The sequence below is a fragment of the Caretta caretta genome, chromosome 2, assembly GCF_965140235.1.
Source record: "Caretta caretta isolate rCarCar2 chromosome 2, rCarCar1.hap1, whole genome shotgun sequence".
NCBI classification, from domain to species: Eukaryota; Metazoa; Chordata; order Testudines; family Cheloniidae; genus Caretta; species Caretta caretta.
Window position 1 is genome coordinate 33,970,335 of NC_134207.1, and position 22,016 is coordinate 33,992,350.

General features: G+C 40.1%; 1 protein-coding gene across 2 annotated transcripts in view; it reads left to right on the top strand.

Annotated features, from left to right (window-relative positions):
- ANGPT1 (angiopoietin 1) overlaps positions 1 to 16,918 on the top strand; it is a 217,010-nt gene extending 200,092 nt beyond the window's left edge. For both annotated transcript variants that reach the window (XM_048841485.2, XM_048841482.2), the window contains 2 exons: positions 4,962 to 5,092; positions 14,532 to 16,918. In XM_048841485.2, the coding sequence (XP_048697442.1) occupies positions 4,962 to 5,092; positions 14,532 to 14,692 (292 nt within the window). In that variant the 3' untranslated portion in view covers positions 14,693 to 16,918. The remainder of the gene's footprint in view (positions 1 to 4,961; positions 5,093 to 14,531) is intronic.
- Positions 16,919 to 22,016: the final 5,098 nt, after the last annotated feature.

Consider the following 22,016-nt stretch of genomic DNA (forward strand, 5'->3'; position numbering starts at 1 on the left):
GGATTCTCTAAGTGAATGCTGGTAGCCAGCTGTCTTCTTCATGATGGTCTTAGAATTTAATATGAAAGCCACACAGAAACAGTTAACCTAGAGGTTTATTATATTACACAAGCATGTTTTCTCTTCCTGGTTCATTGCCATCCCTAATAGTATATTTGTTGTTATTTTCATACTGCACACTCACATTAGCCTAGAGGTGTTCTTCTTTTAGCTAAGCATGGCGTAAGGCTTCACCCACTCTAACCCTGCCCACATCTTGGGTCTGACGCCAGTGTGGTATGCAGCCTTTATTCTCTAGAAACTCCCCTAATGTGAGGAAATGGGCAGGGAGCAGGAGTAGTCCTGGGTCTGCCATCCACCCGTTTAATTCCTCCCCTGTTCCCCTGTACCCCAGAGTAAGAGAGCAGGGACTTTAACACTGAGTTCATTCTGCCCTGAGGCAAAGCAGTCAGGTCATGCCTGTTAATTTAGAATGGAGCTTAAAAATTCAATCTAGCTCCTAGCAGTTTTGTCCAAGGACTTTGAAACTCTTTATTAAGGTGGGTATACATTTCATCATCCCTGTTTTACAGCTGGGGATATTGAAATACGGCATGGTTAGGTGTCTTGTCCCAAAGTCACACTGTCTCACTGGTGAGGTTTACAGTTCTTTAGCAGATGGAAATGGTTGCAGAAGTGATAAGAACTAGAGAGCCTGGGTGGGGTTTTCCAAAGCACCTCCGTTATTTTTCAGCAGAAGTCAATGGGACTCATACACCTGAATCACTTGGGTGCTTTTGAAAATCCCATCTTGTAATGTTATCAGTGTTATTTGATATTGTATTACTTCAGTTATGTACTGTCAAGAAATGCTAATTCCCCCCTAGTATTTAACTAGCTATCTTTTTAAATGTAATCTGTAGGAAATGTATTATTCATGGAGCTGGCTGATCAGTGTCTTTATGGTTTTGGAAATTAATGCTAACTTTAAAATGGTTCCAAATGTAACCCAGAGATAGGAGAACTAACCATTTAGGGGAAGATTCTGATATCCCAGTTCATACTGAATAGTATTTTACTCCTTTGGCTCCTGTGTTGTGACCCAGGGACCACTTGGTGCTATCTGGCAGAGGACATAAGTGCTGCAGAGATTCCTTGGGTCTGGTATTTGCATTTTCGTTCACCAAAGAATGTCATGTAAGCTCTCTAACAAAAGCTTGTTTCATATTGGTCTCTTAATCATTGTAAGATAGATGTACAGGTGATATTTAAGGAGTTCTGTATCTGTACAAAAATTATGTTCTTAATGTATGTAAAGTGACATGCCTTAGAATCGTTCCACCAGTGAGAAAGTACCAACCTTTATATCTCCGGCTACGTGCAAATTAAGTATTGTAAGCTTTATGATGGAGTCAAATGCTAATAGTGGGATGTGAAAACAACATGAAAGCACACAGGAAAAAACAAGGCATGGAGGTTGTATATGTTGTGGGATGGGTATCCTGTTTGCAACTAAAACTAAAACAGTGGTGGGGGGACTATTTCTAAGGGGTGCAGATGAATCCCCATTTACTCTTTCAGTCTGTGAGAACAAGCTGTCAGAAGGCTTGATCTTATGAGAAGGGATCACAACCAAAGTGGCTGAAAACACTGGGGAAACAACTTGGGGGTAGGGTATCATTAGGGCCCTACCAAATTCACGGTCCATTTTGGTCAACTTGATGGTTGTAGGATTTTTAAAATTGTAAATTTCATTATTTCAGCTATGTAAATCTGAAATTTCTCGGTGTTGCAATTGTAGGGAACCTGACCAAAAAAGGAGTTGGGGGGGGGGGGGAGTCACAAGGTTATTGTAGGGAGGGGTTGCAGTACTGCTACACTTACTTCTGTGCTGCTGCTCGCTGGGCAGCTGGAGAAGGGTGGCTGCTGGCTGGGAGCCCGTCTCTCAAGGCAGAGCCGCCACCAGCAGCAGCACAGAAGTCAGGATGGCCTGGTATGGTATTGCCACCTTTACTTCTGTGCTGCTGCCTGCAGAGCTGGGCCCGCAGTCAGCAGCCGCCACTCTCCAGTCACCCAGCTCTGAAGACATCAGTGCAGAAATAGGGGTGGCATGGTATGGTATTGCCACCCTCAATTCTGCACTGATGCTGGAGGGGCGCTGCCTTCAGTGCTGGGCGCCTGGCCAACAGCTGCTGCTTTCCGGTCGCTCAGCTCTGAAGGCAGTGCAGAAGTAAGGGTGGCAATATATAGACCCCCCCCCTAAAATAACCTTGTGACCCCCCTGCAACTCCCTTTTGGGTCAGGACCCTCCATTTGAGAAACGCTGGTCTCCCCTGTGAAATCTGTATAGTATTGGGTAAAAAGACCAGATTGCACAGGGAGAGACCAGATTTCATGGTCCATGATACATTTTTCATGGCTGTGAATTTGGTAGGGCCTTAGCTATCATATAGGAGATAGGGGAATCCCTTGTTAATTAAGTTTAGCCTCTAGAAAGCGTGTTATAATTTTGTTTTAATCATTTGTTTCCAATGGTCTCACTCTCTTTCACTGGAATCTCTGTTCTTTGATAATAAACATTTTCTTGTTTGCACTATAACTACATCTAAGTGCTGTATGCTGAGTAAAATGATGATCCTGAGCTGACTCTTACAAGCTGCTGTGTGTACTATTCCTTTGGGGATAGCGGATCTAAGAGGTCTGAGAGTGTTCCATGGAACAGGTCTGAGCACCCCAGAGGGACATGCGGAGGACTTGGGGGTCGGTGTGTGCCTTTCGCTAACCTGTACCGAGAGAGCAAGGTCTGCCAAGACCTAGAAGGCAGAGCTTGTGTTGCCAGGGAGCTGATCCATAGCAAGCATGCACAAGACTTCCTTACACTAAGGCAAGTGGTGTTGAGGTGTCGCACAACCATGGAACGTAGTACTGAATCTACTGAATCTGTAGTACTGAATATGACACCCCAGCCTATCACATCTGCTCACTTCAGTTTTATAGTTAAGCTTTACCCTCCTCTTGCTACTAAACAAATGGAGCCATGGAAAAGTCAGATCACAATGCTGAGGTCTAAATCTTGCTGAGTAGGATGCTTATAAAATATCAGCATAGGAGCATAAGCTTGTAAATAACCCTAATACCTTCCTTCTCCAAGGAAAAGCAAACCACAGATAGCTCCTGTTGCTCAGTGATTTGTAGTATATGTATTATTTTATTGGGACTAAGTGGGTTTTATGGTGTGGTTTGTTAATAAAATGATCTGGCCAGCACTGTCTCTACTGATTGAGGAAAACAGCATTCACTGTCTTTTTTAACTGACATAACCCATCTGTGAGCTCGGTGCTGCTGCTGCACTGATGGTGGGTGGCTGTTGAAAGTAAGCTCATAGACATCATGCACTGGAATAATTTTTCTATCAACACAACCTCAGGGAAATTTATTTTGTTCTGCAAACAATTAAGCACAACTAATCAGCGTCCAGCCTAGTGAATGCAGACAGCACTAATTCCAGCCTTTTGATTGTTGATATGAAACAAAGAAATGAATGTGAGCAAAGCCAGCACTTAGACTAAATTGCCCCAAAGCTCAGATATCCCTAGGTGAAGTAATATGCTAAAGGAAAATCAGCTAACTGATATGGTGATTGAACAACAGCACAAGGCATTGACATTTCTGTTTCTCTGACATTAGGTATATTTTAAATTTTGTATGACGTTTTAGTCTTTCCTCAGTTTTTTTCAATGTTGGTACCAAGGTATGAGAGAGAAAAGGTAGGTGAGGTAATATCTTTTATTGGACCAACTTCAGTTAATGGAAGATACAAGCTTTTGAGCTATACAGAGCTCTCCTTCAGGCCTGGGAAAGAAAGCAGAGATTCTGAGCTAAATACAAGTTGGGACAAATTATTGAGCAAAAGGGGTAATGCTTGTTGGAGGTGATCACTTGAAATGAAGTGGGCAATTGGGGGTCAGATTGTTATGCTTGATGTTGGCAATTAAGGATAGCAGGCAGTGTGGTGTGTTACAAATTGTTGTAATGAGCCATAAAGCTAAAGTCCCTGTTAAGCCCATAGTTTTTGCTGTCTAACAGAATAATGAATTTAAGTTCCCAGGCTCACCTTTTGAAGGTATTTAGCAGGTTTCTTCTTAGGACAAGTATTGAAAGATCAGATCTTGTGAGAACACTTTGTGAAAGTGTTTGCCGATGGATGATACAGCGTTTTTGTCTTTTATCATTTTTCTGTGGCAGAGCGAGGTGTCTGGCTAGTTCGTTAACCATTCGATCATCTGTCCCTTCTAAAAAATTTTGAACTATTTCAAACCATGAAGGGGTAAAGTGTTCAGTGCAGTGCCTGGGGATTAGCAGCACCACATCCATTAACATTAATATAAAGCTAAGTGTGTAGCAAAATTCCTGTGTCATGCTAAAATATACACCCAACTCTAGGTATACTGAGTAGTACCTTATTCTGCAAACAATCACAATTCTTACAGTTCACTGAGTCACAATGAATTGTACCTCACTCTGCAATTAGTCCTATTGAAATTACTGGGAAAATTTGCAGCTTAAGGTACCAGTCAGCATGAATAAGAGAAAGGGATAAAATTCGGCCCGGTATGAAAAATGCCACCATATGAATCCATACCTTCTTTTTCCCTTGCTGTCTCCCTTCACTCATCTTTCTGTCCCTTTCCCCCTCTCCTCTCTGTCTTTCTCTCCACTCTCCTCCTTTTTCCAGTTTAGATCATTTGTAATGAGTTTTGGTCAGCGACAGAACTTATACCATAGTGAAGATATGTTGAAACACTCTGGATTTCTTCATCTTACCTCTGAAACAACAAATGGATTGAGCCAAAACCCAAGACATTTATGAGGTTTCTGTAATCTTCCGTGTGTACATCACAGCAGAAGCCAATCCCAGCATGAAGATCTGGAGCTTTTACCATTACCTTTGGTGATATGACTGTTTCCTTTGACTATTTCAGGCTATATCTAAAAGGACACACAGGAACAGCAGGAAAGCAGAGTAGCCTGATCTTACATGGCGCTGATTTCAGTACTAAAGATGCCGATAATGACAACTGCATGTGCAAATGTGCCCTCATGCTAACAGGAGGTAAGCACAGTCCCACAAAGGCATTCTATACATTTTAATCTGCTGTGTATTTCTAAACTGACCATGATGAAGCAACTTTGGAGAGAGGGAAAGATGACGTGCAGTGCTGTGCGAAACTCCTTGTGAGGTTATTATGGGCATTGTGGTTGTGCCCCCAGGTCCCTGTCAGGTGCTGTAGAAACACAGAGCTCTGGCACCCCAAAAGTTTACAATCTAATTTGAAACAAGCTGCAACAAGTGGTGGCAAACAACAGAGGGGAAAGGGGAAAGGAAAATGAGACAGAGGGTGAAGGAGGTGAGGTGAGAGTTTGTGGAAGGAAGAACAGAAGGAAGAGGTTAAGGGTGTGGGGAAGGAGAGAGATCAGAAATGGGAGGGAGAGAGGGCTTTTTAGAGATGAGAGGCAGAACACTTCAGGCAAGCGAGGGGATGGAGGGAAACAGGAGAAAAGAAAATGCTGGAAGAAAAGCCTATCAAGTTATAAAGGCCTGGTTTACCCCCAGTGTTTGTAGGGGTATACCTGTTTCACTTTAGAGGTGTGATGTTTTAACTTAAATGGTGATACTGATACAACCCCTAGTAGGGACACAATCATAGTGGTATAGAGGTGACAAACTGCTATAGCTTATTCTCCTTCCCATACAGGAATATTTATACTGGTATATAGAATTTGGGGCAATGCAGGAGGAATGCTCTCCTTTCTGAAGCAGCTGCCTCTGGGGACCTAGGTCAGTCATCCCTGCTAAGCATAGGCTATGTCCACCCTGGCACTTTTGTCAGTAAACCTTTTGTTGCTCAGGCATGTGAAAAAACAAACCCCATGACCATCATACGTTTCACTGACAAAAGTGCCAGGATGGACAGTGCTATGTTGGCGGGAGATGCTCTCCCACTGACATAGGTGCCACCGCTCGTTGGGGGTGGTTTAATTATGCCGACAAGAAAGCTCTCTCCCCTCGGCATAGAGCGGCTAGCCGGGAGGCCCTACGGCAGGGCAGCTGCAGCGGTATAGCTGTGCCGCTGTAAGGTCCAGTGTGTAGACATAGCCTTAGTCTGCTGTAGAGCTATCATTCCACAGAGCTCTGAAAGACACAGGTATTTTCCGCTGCATCAGGTCTGTAAATTAACAGAAAAATCTCTCTATCGTCTAAGGATACTACAAAATTAAGTTGACCTAAGTTATGCTAATATACAGCCACTGCAGTACTTAAATTAAAGATACTTTTGAATATCCACGTACGCTCCTTGTGTCAGCAGTGTGTCCTCACCAAGAGCGACTTAACTGTCAGTGTGGCATATTGTGGGACGGCTTCTGAAAGGCAGCAGTAGTCATTCTAGTGGTTGGAGCTACATTTTAGTGTGGACACTTACAGAGTTAGGTCAATGTATGCTGCCTTACATCAATCTACCTCTGTTGTGAAGACCAGGGCTAAATATACTGGAGAGGCAAATGAAAGGAGAGAGCGGGAAAGAGGTGAACTGCCAAACTCAGCGTAAAGTTCAAACAGGAAAAAAGCAAGTAAATGCAATTAGTCTTCATGGATAATTTAATCAGTTTTACAAGTAAGATTGTTTGAATAATTTGTTTTATGAAAGAGTCAAGACCTCAAAATCGCTAATTGTTTTTTCCCTTAATCTCTAAACATTTCACCCTGTTAAATTTCTCCTCATACATTCGACTGCATTTTCCCAATGACATTGATTTTCTCACTCCCTGAGAATATCAATTAAATCTTTCAAAACAGGAACGTTCAATAGATTGATTCCAATCTTATGTCACAACAAGAGGGCAGAGTAAGAAAAGTGACCGTGATGACAGTTTGTTAAAAAGTCCTCTGTCAAAAACTGGGTATTGAACTATACCAAATATTGTCAAGCCCTCTGTTGCTTTTGGCAGCCCCCCAGACAGCACTTTAATTATGCATTATATGAAATCTACAATCAGGTTTCTGACTATCTTGAGAGCTTTGGAGATCCTGTAACCTCTGTGAGATGAACCCAATATATTTGCGTCAGGAATAAAGACTGAAATAAACTGCAGACAAAGTTTATGAGATGGTTATAGTCAGGGCTGAAAATAAAGATTTAAAGAATGCCCATGTGGCTCTCTCAATGATCTCATTAGCTGCCACCTCCCATCTGGTCCACATCAAGTGTTATCCCAAAAAAGATGAAATACTGTGCAGCAGCCTCATCAGAAGAATTAATTTAGATGTCACATGCTCTTAGGGGCTGGGTTATGTTTATTGACTCTACTTCAGGTTGACCTTGGGGGGAAGTGTTCAGAGGCACAAATTGGAGTTAGGTACCCAACTCCCATTAATTTAAATAGACAAGTGGGGCCAGTTCCATAGAGGATTTATTTAAGAGCCTAAGTCCAAAATTTAGATCCTCATACCCTCACTCAGATGCCCCCTAACCTTGTAGGCACCTAAAGCCCTTAGGCTCCTAATTTTCCACTGATAAAGTCTCCTAGGCACCTAAATGTCTGGCCATGTGCATGCACACAGCTACCTAAGCCCTGGCGCCCAGTGTCTAGCTTGTACCTAAGCCTTGGCAGGATCCTCAAACTAGGTGCTCCTCTGCCTGTCATGCCTACAAGTACATATATTCAGAAGCTATCTTAGATCACATATGCTGGGTCAGGTCCCCTCACACAACACAGCTGGAAGAGGTACTATTGCCCTCTTATGCTCTATAGCCCAGTGGTTAGCGCTCACTCAGGATGTGGGCGCCTTCAGTTCAAATCCCCATTTTACCTGGAGCAAGGACTTGAACCCAGGGTCTCCCACCTCCCAAGTGAATGCCCTAGCCCCTGAGCTGTGTGGCATTCTGAGGATGGCGCTCTCAATGTCTTTTTTATGTGTGAGAAAGGACTGACCTGGCTTTGTCGCCTAACTCCAGTAGCGGGTTCATGGCTGTGAATGGAGACAGGCACCTAAGCTTAGGCCACACATGTCTCCTCAGCACTTCCTACTGGCTAGCTTAGGCAGCTCTCCACTAAGCATGCTGGCTTTTGTGAATCCCATTCGTAGGCACCTCACTCTTCCCGTGCATTATACAGAAAACCTGTGCACCTAACTCAAGGCTGTCAATGCTAGTAGGTGGCAGGGTACCTAAAGTCAGGCGTCACAATGCTCAGCCTAAGTTCCCTTTGTGGTTCTACCCCATGGATGCCTAACTACCCTTTGTCCCTTTGAAAATCTCCCTGAGTCTTTTGGAAGGTATAAAAGATGCAAGTGTTTTACACTTATTGAAGGTTACACATATCTAAAACAATATTATTTGTTTCTAAAACATTTATAAAGCACTTATTGCCATAGTATGTAGGTTGATGTTTCATAAGTAGTCAAATAAGGCTGCAGGTCTTTTCTATCCCTTTGTTTGGAATGACAACATTCAAAATGGCAATGTCTACCAGTTTAGAGAAGAATGATCCATAAAGCCCTTGCAACCCTCCCTTTGAACCCTTGTATCCAAATACCTGTGTTTAAAAGGTTTAAAATTTCTGGGTGAATTTGTTTAATTCATCTCTCTTTCTCACATAGATCTATATGAAGTGGACACTCATGAAGTATTGAATATAGCGATTATCAATATATTTATCATTCAGATACAAAATGATTGGCATATGATGACATTTTTCTTTAAAAAGGGGGAATATGAAAAATATTATTAACAAAAGTCAGTTGTATGTTACAGTGCTTAACAATGATATATAGAAGGATGGACAATAGCACATAAAGTATTTGAATAACAACAAAATGGTGACTGACTTAAATAATCTTCTAATACATTTAATAGAAAAGTCAGAGTATGACTGTCCCCGAACATGCTCCTTGTTAATTTCACATTGTGGCCTATTAACATTATTCAAAAGGACCCTGCAATCCAGATAATGTGAAAAGCTCATGGGAAGCACATGCTGTTTGATTTCATTTCCTACCAACAAATTTCTTCTGTACAGTCACAGAGATGTTCATAGTTTATACACTTTTATCCATATCCTACATTATAGTCTTGCTGATACTGTGCTTTACTGAAATTATAAAAACCATCCTGCTCCTCTAAGGTCCAATATAACAGAAAGGTCCAAATCTGGTATAAGAGTAAGTTTAGTGGCTGCCTTTCAAATGATAAGTAAAATATGGTTCAATAATTTGGGTTAGGGTTTCACTCTCCTGTAGGTGCTCTGCTGCTGAGCACAAATTCTATGGGCGCAAACACAACATACAAGGGACCAGAAAGAGACACTGGATTTTCAAAGGAACCTTTCATCCAACAAGGCCACCCACATACTCTCCTCAAATAAGCCACATTTGAGTCTGTCAGATCAGACTTGAATGCTGCATGTTGTGTTTGATGGACATGAGCTTGCATTCTGAGGATTCAGGAAGCAGAAGAGGGATAAAAACTGTCTGGTCACCAAGTGCCCACACTCCAGAAAGCCATTCCCAGAGTCTGTGAAGAATAAAGCAGCCAAGAGAAGCCCCCATTCTAGAAATTAATAGCCATGATAAACACCCAATATACTACAGAATTACAGTATATCTGGTGAATTGAGGGGCAGTAGCGAATGGACAAGAGGTTTGGGCCACAGTTTCAAACAGGCCTCAACATTCCTATACATTTACGCACATGTGCATGGAAAGCCTGCATTTGTGCATACAAAACAGATAATTAGGAAGGCCATTTCCCCAGCAACTACATGCAAATGCTGCCACCATCACCCCTTTGGGGGGTTTTCTTGTTTTGTTTTGTTTGCTTTCACGGCTGCACATTTTACACATACAAAATTTGTGAGTGTGAGTTCAGAGAAATGTGACCAATAAGACAGTCATCCCAGTGTTCACACGGGCAGCTGTTATATTTTTAGGATATTTTTACAAGAATGTTTAGTGATGATCTTTCACTCACCCACAGACATTCAGAACACAGGTAAGGCAGTAGAACGGTAGAAATCTCCCATACAAGGGTAAATGTGTCTGAAGTATTCAAATAGATTTAATTTCTTTTAATGAAAATTAGTTGGTTTCAAATTTCACAGCTTTTCACTAGAAGTAACAGCATCATTTAAAAAACACAGGCCACAAAACATATTGCAGAAGAGCAGCTGCCCACAGTGGGGATCAATGCCCACAGTGGGGATCAATGTTTATTTCTTTAGATGGTTTTAAAACAATGTAGTGATATGGTATCTAAATCATCTTTTGTTTAGACAGTATACTGTATGATGTAAGGTTGCTTGACATTTCCATACAAACGTAATTATTAGAGATCGTTTAACCTCAAAAAATTAGGAAGCTCTTTTCAGTTGACATAAGCAACTAGAAGTCTTGATACTTACAGAAACATGTACAAATTATCTATAATTTTGAACACAACCTTTTTTAACCTTCTCAGAGCCTCCTCCCTTCTAGTGCACAAGAGGCTTGCTTTTCCTACCTTTTTGCCTACTTCTCTTCACAACGCACTCCAATGGCTGACCTGAAGGACCCAGATATCACTGTAGACAGTACAATGAAAATCTCTGCTCAGTGTGCAGTAGCCATACAAAAAATCAAACACAATGTTAGAATCCATGGGATACTGAATAACATGAACATATCATAATGCCATATTATAAACCAATACTATGCCCTCACCAGGAATATGTATCCCCCTATCTCAAAAAGAATATAGGAGGAGAGGGACAGTTCACAGATGGATGATGAAAATGCATGGGAGCATGGAAAAGCTTTCAAAGGCGAGAGACAGAAATGATTGGGACTGTTGACCTATGAGAGGAGATTACTAAGATGAATAACGAATAGTATAAAGAAGGTAGATCGAGCACTATTGTTCACCCATCTCATAACACAAAAACAAGGGAACAGTCAATGAAATTGAAAGGTAGCCAATTTAAAATTGATAAAAGGAAATTAAATTCCTACACAAGTAGTCTGTGAAACTCATTGCCACATGATATCCATGAGGCCAAATGTTTCCTGGAATTCAAAGAGAGATTCAATATTTAAATGGATAACAAGAATATCCAGTGTTGTTGTAGTGTATTAAAAATAAACAAAATCTTTCAAGCTTCAGGCATAAACCAACCTCTAACTATTGGGGATTAAGAGGAAAATTGACCTGGGTCAGTCTATCCCATACCTGCAGGGTTTCTTCCTCTGAAACGTCTGGCATTGGTGTAGACAGGCTATTAGATAAGCTGGACTATTGGTCTGACCCAGCAGGAACTTACTATGTTCTTTTGCAGCTATGTGGGAAGTCTGCACTTCACTCTTCCTTCCCTTCTTCCCTCACAACTCTTCAAAAAAGCCACTCTCGCCATTCCACCTTCTACCCCAACACACAACCATGCTGAAAATCCAGTTGGCGTCCCAGCATCTCCTCTGCTGAATTCAAAGTAGAGAACTCTGATGTTAGAGGCTTTTGGGACACTTGTGGGGGCTTGTAGAGGGATATGGGAAGAGGCTTCTCAAAAACTGTGAACAGGGAGGGAAAGAAATTAAAAAAACGAAAAGAGGGAAAATAAAAACACATTATTGTACTAATGAGAAACCTCTCTCTAAAAAAGCCCATATATATAATCATACTTGGAAGCATGTGGTATGATAAAGAGTAGTACTAAAAATATTAAAGGGGGAAATTAGTCCTAAGAAAACTTTGATGGAATGTTTCACAACTCCCCCCTATGACGCCTCTGAGTGCTTTTTCTATTAGTACCATTTCAGAATTTTATTTTCTTTGGGCAGCATTTGTAGGACACCACTGAATGCAAAAACCCCAGATCAAGTCCCACCTTCCTGCTGTTCTTGTTCCTGTAAAATGAAATGGTAACTAATGCAGCTTGCCATGTCTATATTGTGAGACAGTAAACAGAATCCAGCTGCATCTGTGTTCCAACTTTGAAACATGAGCATTAGGTTTTCTCTGTTCGGCTTTCTCTTAAGTTTCTACAAGATTATGCTGTAGTTACAGTAAAACATCAGTTGTACAGCTTTCTCCTTCTTTGGTTATTAGCCCCATAGGTATAACTTTGTAATCAAAGAGAGGTCAAATATATCAAAATAAAAGTTTGCCAGAATTTATCTGGCATAAATCCTCCCCTCAAGAGTTGATTATGAAGTGTTACTTGTGAAAAAAAAAAAACAACCCACTTAGTATCCAAAATCTAAGAAATTAATTTAAAAAGACTAAAAACATAAATAACATAGGTCTGAATGCAAAGGGCAAAGTAAACTATTGTCACTATTGTATCCAGTGGTTTAAAACCCCCCAAACAATGGATTATTATAATCAGACATAACTCTAACAGCAGAATCTGCTGACACTGGAGGAAACATTTAGGAAGTATGCACTGCAAAAAAAATCTCGGTTTTTGAATTCCAGCTCAAGAATGGGACTCCCATTGGACTGGGAACAATGAACACTAAACATTAAAAAGCTCCATCTTTGTTTGCAAGACATGGACTTGTTCCATGGAGTCAAAGAAACCTCACATCACTGAGCTAAATATGTGCACTGCTCGATCATTATCTAGTCCTGGTAGAATACTGCTGGTACTGCTTGCAACAGGTTCACAGACGTTTCTATGTATGTGGAGGAGCTGAAAAATCAATGACGTCTAAATAGAAAGGGGACAAGGTGATTACCCAATTGAAAAGGAAAAGATCCAGGTTTTATTTTTATCAGGCTAGCTGTGGAACATTATGAGCTAATTTGACTTGGAACAAATGCTGCCTCTCACCCCCACACCCCACCCTCACTCCCCATGGGCATGAAAGGCACTGAAGGCAGCAGTCAGTGCACTTATATGGAGGATTCACACCCCAGGAACGCTGCTGATCTTTGTTCTAAGTATGCAACATCCACTCCACAAACAGGGAATCCAGCCACCTATGCTTTGACAGCCATGGAGAGGGGGGTCTCGGCACTCTGCAGCCTGAAGGGGAGGATTCATTCCTTCGCCTCCCACAGTCTTAGCTGAGCATCTTTATATAATACCTAGGTAAATGGCTGGTAAGCAAAATCCTGATCCTGGCTAAGTCAATGCCAAAACTTTCACTGTCTTCAGTGGAGCCAGGATTTCAGTGTTGCCAATTTCTAGTGATATTTGGTGTTTTTCTTAAGGCCTAGCCCCCCTACTCATGAGAATATCAGTTTATTTTTTTTTTAAAAAAAGTTGTAGTAAGTTTTTAATGCTATGGCTGTGGTGAAAAGCTGGAACATGAACACCCTTAAGGTTAAAAAAACAGAAGAAAAATAAAACGTACCCCAAATTTATATTTTTTAAACTCTCATGATTTTTAAGCCAATCTCATTATTTTGAGGGGTCTGACACATGATTTTTGAACAACCTCAGGCTGGCAATACTGTAATTCACAAAAAACACAACTTCAGAACCATCTCCTTGTGCATATAAACTAGTATGAGTGACCATGGATTTCCAACTAGTGTTAGCCTTCTAATCCCTTGCTTGTTCGTTCAATTGTTTGTAACCACTACCTGTTGCATCTTCTTTTAAATTAGACTGTAAATTCTTTGGGAGAGAGACTGTCTCTTACTCTGTGCTTCTACATCACCCAGAACAATGGGCTTCTGCGTATTATCACACTATAAATAAATAATAACACCGTAGTCCAATTGTATAGGATGATGCAGGCTCTAGTATTTGATTTCTTACGGTAATAGTATATTGCCTGAATTGAGTTGATTACACTATATTGGGTCTTTCCAGACCCAGCAATCTGCTTGTTTTGACAAACTGATGAACAAGAAGTTATACTTTTGCGATATTTAAATGAAAAAAAAAATCCACTAATCCTTGCTCCTCTTTCTTTTGAACATTTAGTTGTAAATCTTCCATTCCACATTTTGAAAGTAAAATTTTACTTTCTGTTTATTCAAACATTCATACTACCTACCTGAAAAGAATTACACTTCTCCAATCAGAGAACAGAAACGAATCATATGACTCATTTGACCAATTAAAACTAAGCAACACAGCTTGAAATGCATACCACAGATTTAACAAATTAATGAAAGGTTTTGCTGAATAATTTCAAATGATTAAATTTGAGAAAAAAATCACAAGAGGTGAAATTATACATTATGAAGTATTAATTTGACTACTGTACTTACATCAGTTGTGGGAGGTGGAAATTATAATACTATATTAACATGTAATCCAGTTTATTTTATCCATAGTTATTTTGTTCCATCACATCAGCCATACTGTGCCATACTATGCATACTCAGTGCACAACTCAATGTGCATTCTCTTGAACACAAAATAACCCAACACAGCCATAAAACAAAACCCTTGCCATACTAACAACATTTACAGGAGCCACAAATTGCCAATCAGTTAAAGCTGTAAAACAAAATGGAAATGCTTTGTTAACTGGCAGTTTAATTCCTTTTTTTAAATTGTTTCAGGCTGGTGGTTTGATGCCTGCGGCCCTTCCAATCTGAATGGAATGTTCTATACTGCTGGACAAAACCATGGAAAACTAAACGGGATAAAGTGGCACTACTTCAAAGGCCCCAGCTATTCCTTACATTCAACAACTATGATGATTCGGCCCTTGGACTTTTAAATGCACTCAGCAGCGGACACAAGAACAAAACACAATATCACTCTTATCTGAAGAACTTCTTGTGTAACCTTCAGATGTGAAAGGCTGGGGGCTTCATGAAAGCAACAAATAGGAGCTACACAAAGTTGCTCCCCTATCACTTCATAGCCTGCAGAAACTCTACACAAGTCAGCCCATATGCTGATGACATTGGGACGGCTTGGCCTATGAGAAAGCGGCTGTAATGATTTTCCAGTGGAGGAGAACAAGTGAACTTTGTGTTCCTGTTACTGTGACTGAATCTAGTGTCTGTTGGCAGATGCCTTTTCTTTTGTGTAAAAAATGCAAAAATATACTGGATAATACTGAAGAACAGAAGCAAATCTACCATAATCTATTGAGAAGAATAGCTTTCAGCAGTGAAATGGCATCACATCTATGCAAAAATATTACAGATAAGCTTTTATTAATGCACATCTTAAACTATTCAAAATGACCACTTCAATCATTGTCTTTCTTAAGTGAACTGAAGTTAGATGGATGGATTTCTCTTAAACCCAGAATCAAATAGTGTACGCTAGAGTTATTTTTCATTCAGCCCTTTTCAAATGTAAAACATGTTCCTGATAAACATACTGAGTCACAGTGCATGAAGAATGATAAGGATAATGTGCAGAAAATCGTCAATTGCTCAGCACTGTTAGGGCAAAGTAAGTGTAGGTAATCCAGATAATTGGCATAATCCTTGAGCCAGGATTTTTAGTGTGATAACAAAAGTAACCATGTTTTTTCCCCTTCAGCTTTTGCCTGCATTAAAAACAGTGTGAATGTCACACTGAAAAATTGGAGGAAAGTTTAAAGAACGTGAAATATATCATGAAGAAATATGTTCTTTTGCATATACAATTTCCTTTCAAAGTACACAGCAAAGCAGACTGTTAGGGTGTATAAAAATGGCATAAACATGTAGTTTACCTGGATGGATTCATTTTAAAATATCTTTGCATGTGCACACTTTAGCGTTAATTATTTTAAATTGTTATTAGATCTTCATTTCTTCACTATATTATTTCACCTATTTTGTGAATAACTGAGGCAAGCCAGCTTTACACTCTGCTTCAGCTATTACTATAAAAAGTATTCATCACAACATTATAGAAAATAAAGGAATAATTATGAATTGTAAATAGCATGTGTATATCTCTACAGTAAGAATAATGGCCATTTAATTTGTACATGCTGCGTTGACCCTATTAAATGTACATGAATGCAAAACTACAACAGGATATAATATTAAACTAACTCTAGAAAGGTGCTACACATGTTACTTCCCATAGCAATGTGTCATATCAAGTAATTTCTTTTATACTAAACATGTGGCATGGGTGCAGGGTGAGCTGCACATTTCAAATATTGGAATATTTAAGGTGCCTATAAGAAAAAAGAAAGTTTGTAACAAAGAGGTTGGGTTGCATCCCACCTTAAAGCTATTATACTTTCTATTTAAAAACCTGTGTTGACATAATCTGATGGGGAAATCAATTTTGGAAATTAGTCTCTGCATTCAATTCCTGCTTTGAGAAAAATAAAGAGGCTGATCCTACTCCAATTGAACTCAAATGTAAAATGTCCATTGATTGAAATGGGAACAAGATCAGACTCATTCAACATATGTGGCTGGGGTTGTTTGTTTTTGTTTTATTTTAAAAAAAGCTATTGTTGAAATCAGGCAAAACAACAATCTATTGGTTGTGGGGTTTAGTTTTGTTTTTTATAGATTTTTTTAAGGCAACATGAAAGAACAAGGAACACCACAGGATTCTTTTGTAATTTTGATAGCTCAAAGTTTTCCAAGTAGGAAGGACTTTGTTTTTATGCATCTGTATGGTTTTTTAAAATAATCCTGCCCAAGGGATTAATTTGTTGTGTTCTGTGGGTTAAATTACCCAACTATTTTTTGCTCAGCAGTTCTCCATAGCGCTGCTTTGTCTCTGTTTCCAGCAGTCTTCGCATTGTGTGTAGTCATCATTTGGGTGCAAAAACTGTCGTCTGCCTTCCTCTGTGTTCTCACGTGATTTTTTTTTTCCAGGTCTCTGAGTTAGGAATGCCATTTTGTAGATACTGTTGCAAAAGACAAAACACATTAAAAAAAACCCCAGAGCATGATATATACTGTTTATTTATCTGGGTTTGAAAAAAAATGGGGACATGGGTTCCTATCCTTTATAATAAAACATTTTAAAAATATTTGCTGACTCTGTCCTTTGCTTTGTTTTGAACATGCATTTTTGTGGCAGAATGCTATGTCGTTTAACATAATGACATCTCTCCCTCTCAATAATGTTCAAATGTTCAGACTGCTCTTATGCAGGGACCCTCACTAGTTTTTGTGCATAAATGAATATCTTCTTACCTTTAATATATGTATCTGGGTTTTATTTTACTCACTTTTCTTGGTTGAAATAATCAGGTTATATTTCACGTTCTTAGTCTGACAAATACAACTTGCTTTCAATTTTTGTTTAATCTCTCACATTCCACTGGCCAAAATACAAATTAAAGTGCACTGGTTGTTTCTCTTGCCCTTCTGACTGTTTGCTCTTTAATCACCCTTTGGTTTATGATGTCTGGCAGTGGTAAATCTCAACTGATTTTTATTCTCTTAGCCTAGAAATGCCTCTTGTTCCATTTGTATGCCTCTCAACAATTGAGGGACCAGTTTCAACCTCTCTTTGTAGTCCATTTTATCCTCATTTTCCCAGGAACTTCAGCTTAATTAGACTTGTTCATTGTACATATTCAGATCAACCTAGCTTTCTAAATCAATACAAAACCCAGGGTGTAATAAATCCATAAGACCATATTTTACCCTTCAAACTAAAAATGCTGCAGTATGCAACAGAAGAGGCACAATGAATGGAAAAGGCTTTTATTTAGCTTTGATTTATATCAAAAGAGCAATTACCTTGAAAATGAGTAAGAAGACTGCTTGTTCAAAACCTATCAGTGATAATAGCAACATCACTTCTAGTCTCGATTTCATCCTTTTTATTGTGACAAATACACAGAGAGCAGATAAATTAGGAGAGGTGTATTTCACAACAGGTAGAATCTGAAATGATTTCTAATTCTGTCTCACACATCACCAGATTGTTGTCTTACATCAACTCTTCTTCTGATATTATCCAGCATTCAAGAATTCAGAAATATATATCTTAAATTGATGAAAATATGGAGAAATCAGTCATTTCCTAAAAAAGAGATTCAACATAAAAAGCCAGATAGTGGAGAACATCTACTTCTTAAAAAACAAGCAAATACTAGATCGAGGTATTGGGGAGATACTGGGAGGAGGTAGCTGGTTCAGGAAATTGTTAATGAGATATGGAGCCTTTTACGATTAGGACACCAGTATGATTCTAGCCCAGATGACTATTGATCAAGTCTGTATTAATTAATAGCCTATATGAAATGAGTTGGCAGTTTCAATCTCGTTTCTAACAGAATGTCACAAAGCACACCCTTTTAATCCAGCTCTTTTTTGGTAAATCATAGGACTGAATGGTCATAAAAAGAAAAGGAGTACTTGTGGCACCTTAGAGACTAACCAATTTTTTTGAGCATGAGCTTTTGTGAGCTACAGCTCACTAGAGACTGATCTAACCATTAGTCACAGACAGAGTGCCTCCTAGGACAAGACTGCAGCAAACTGGGAGGGAGACATGACAAATCCTGCTCAGAAACCAAATGAAGAACAATTCAACTATCAGGGAGGCAGTTTTAGTTGTTTTATTTTTGGAGGAAGTTGCATTTTTAACTCAAAAACCTGATGGACAATTTCAATAAGGACTGCTTTTTTTTTTTTTTTTTTTTTTGAGCAAATAATTGTCTATCTTCAAGCTAAGATGGCTTCACATCAACCACTTGAGAAAATGCATGGTGTTTGGATATAAAAAATGCTATTTATCATGAAATTACAGAAGTTGGGAAACAGCAAAATTCTTCATGCAAAATGTGTAACTAAAAGTTTCAGTTTTGCATGCTACAGAACATCCTCTCACTGACTGCAGTGCATCTGTTTTGTGGAAAATAGCACTTGTGACACTGCACCCCATATTCTTCACAGCGATATTGTTCTGATATGATTATGACATCTTGCATAAAATACATTACGATTATAAGACATGTGAGGTGTCATTGGAAAGATTATGATTTACTGAATATGATTATCCTATTTGTATGCATGTATCATTTTTGTATCTGAAATTAGGAATATTGACTGTATATTTGTATTACAAATGTGCTTACACCTGGGGAATGCTCACTTGGCAAAAGGCTCTCAGTCTAGATGGCTGGCTGGGAAGGGCCCATTCATGTTAATGAGCCATTAGGAGACAACAATAGGCTTTAGGAGAAGCTTATCTCCCACCTGGGAGCCTTCCTGAGGATGCTGCAGACAGCCTCCGACACATGGTTGCTGTGATAATACAAGGACATGTGACCAGGTCACTTGGTGCTGGACTCCATCTTGGGATACCAGTGTTTTTCCACTGACGGGACGTGGGAACCAAGCTTTGAAACAAAGGATTCCCGCCATATGCAAAGGCTATTTAAGGCAGGGGAGTGACACCATCATGGCTCTTCACTGACTTCCCAGCCAAAGAGACTCCTGGAAACACCTGAGGAACAAAGACTGAACTGGGTGAAGTGCTGGACCCAGGCTAAAGGGGAAGGGGCAGTGAACAGAGTGGGGCAAGGGGGTTCGGTTTTGTGCGATTAGAAAGTTGGCAACCGTAGCTTCTATTTTTAGGCAGGGGGAACTTTATGTACAAAAATATGCTCCTGTTCTCTCTCTTGTCAGGAGCCCAGACAGTGCCATTCATCATGACATGGGGGTGCCATCGCAGTAAGGGTGGGTCTGTTTCACTTCTAAGCTACTCACAGCTTTCAGCAGGAGTCAAGCTCCACAAGGCCTGAAGGTCCGATGAAGTGAGCTGTAGCTCATGAAAGCTTATGCTCAAATAAATTTATTAGTCTCTAAGGTGCCACAAGTCCTCCTTTTCTTTTTACAAGACCTGAGGACATTGGGCTGCCTCACAACAGCAATAAAAGTGCTACCAAAGCACACTGCTGCCCAGGCAAGTGAGCTGGAGAGAAGCTACCCCTCTATGCTCTATGGGTAAAAAAATGAGGCTCTCCAAGGATATCTTTCAGTTAGATGGAAAGGTGGGAGGCAGACTGAGCCCCTCCCTGTGGACCTCTTCCAGAGAGCGGAGAGGAAGAGGGCGGGGAGGGGAGAAAGAAAAGGAGAAGTTGACAGAATATTGTAGTTGGGGGTATTGAAGGATGAGATGAAAAATCAGAGGGCATGGGCAAAGAAAGAAAAGGACAGTGAGACTGAAAAAGAATGTATAGGAAAGACTGAGGTGAGAGCACAAGAACAGAAAGAGAAGAAGGGGAAAGAAGATGAAGAGAGAGATGAAGGAAGCAAAGCAAATAATTTGTAGGAAGATGAAAATCAGCATGTCTTTGAAGAGATTAAATGAAATGGTTGTGGATAAAAAATAATCTGAAAATTTAACACTAGACAAAACGGAGAAAATAGTATTAAAGGAAGAGGGATGAAAAGATATTTCAAGACAATGAAAATGAGAAAAGGAAGGGAAAAGGAACAAGGAACAAAAAGAAGGGAGACAATTTTATTATTGTTATTTTTATACAGAGTGTTGTGCCAAAACATTACAATAAGATACAATAAACATAGTGTTAGACATGATGGGCCAAAACCCATAGTGGCATGCAAGCAGCTTGCTTACATATGGATTGCAGATCTGGTCCAATATTATTAAATTAAATTCACATACCCATAAGCATGTTTGGAGAGCCTGAAGTTTTGGTGGATCTGCCTCTATTTAGCCTGCATAATTTCCCTTTTGCACGGTTAGAAATTGTTTTATTTCTGTAATCATTATTGGGTAGTTAGCCAATGTATGAATTCAACACAATAGCATTTTTAATTTATTCTTCTTATTTAATACTTCTAGTGCAAAGTAGATGCCGACAGTGTTTTACATCTTGCAAAACATAAAACAAAGCCCAGAGAAGTGGCCCATACCTTGTGGAACCACTGGTGATATTGTCTATAAGAAACAGACTGTTCTCTTAACGTGAGACAAGAATCCATCAGTCAGATAAATCAGCTTCAGATAATATTTATTCTTCCACTAAAGACAAGGATCTCCCCGCCTTCACAGCCCCCTCGTGCTTATATTTAGAATCACTATCTGCTCTCAAGGAAACTACAAATCTCAAATCTGTTCCCATTCAGATGCATCACTGAACTGCAGGTTTATTTTCTTTTGGGTAATGGAGCAGAACTCCCTGGCGAATATTTTGCTTTTGAAGCAAAATTCTTTACTTTATTTTCATTTACAATTTTCTACTTTAGAGTTCACCTTCCACCCACCAATGATTATTATTTGATTCCTCTTCTGAGAGCCTCACCCAACACAATTAGTGCTGTAAAGTCTTTGGGAAAATTCTCCCCTCTAGGGCTATGTCTGCACTTCACACCATTTAGCAACATAGCTGTGCCGCTACAGCCGTGCCTCTAAAAAGCACGCAGTGTAGCGGCTCTTTGTCAGCAGGAGAGAGCTCTCCCGCCAACAAAAAAATTCCATCCCGCCCATGAGAGGCAGTAGCTTTGTTGGCTTTTTTGAGAGCTGTCCCACCGACAGAGTGTCACACGGGTGTTTTTTAACAGTAAAACTTTTGTTGTTCGGGGGGGGGGGGTTTCACACCCCTGAATGACAAAAGTTTTACTGACAAAAGTCCAGCGTACACAAAGCCAAAGTCATATAGTGGTTCTTGTCTCCAATATGCTGCTCTCCCTTCATGCCTGCAGCTCTCATGGGGGGGAGAAAGCACCAAACCACCACACATTCCTTACTGTCCCTTCTGTACCCTTCATTTTGACTTCTGGAGGGTTATTCTGCCATAAAAATTCACTCCTGAGACAAACACGGTTCCAGGACCTGCTTTATACCAAAGCTGCACTTTGAGCAGCTCCGGTGTGAGTAGCTCAATGTGGTTTTAAAGTCATCTTTGTGCTCCTCAGCCCTGGGGTCAACTGAGGCCCAGCTACCCTCCACCCAAAGCAAATCAGCTTCATGGTTACTTACTTGGTACTAGCTGCCTGTGTTCCCCAGAAGCTATTACAACGGCTAGGGACCATAGGAGCATAGATGCATCCTGGCTATGCCCCCTTGCTCCTGGGAAAGCTCCAGGCACAAGGGTCTGGGAATAATATGGTTTAGAAGCCACCTGGAGTGGCCCTTTGCAGCAG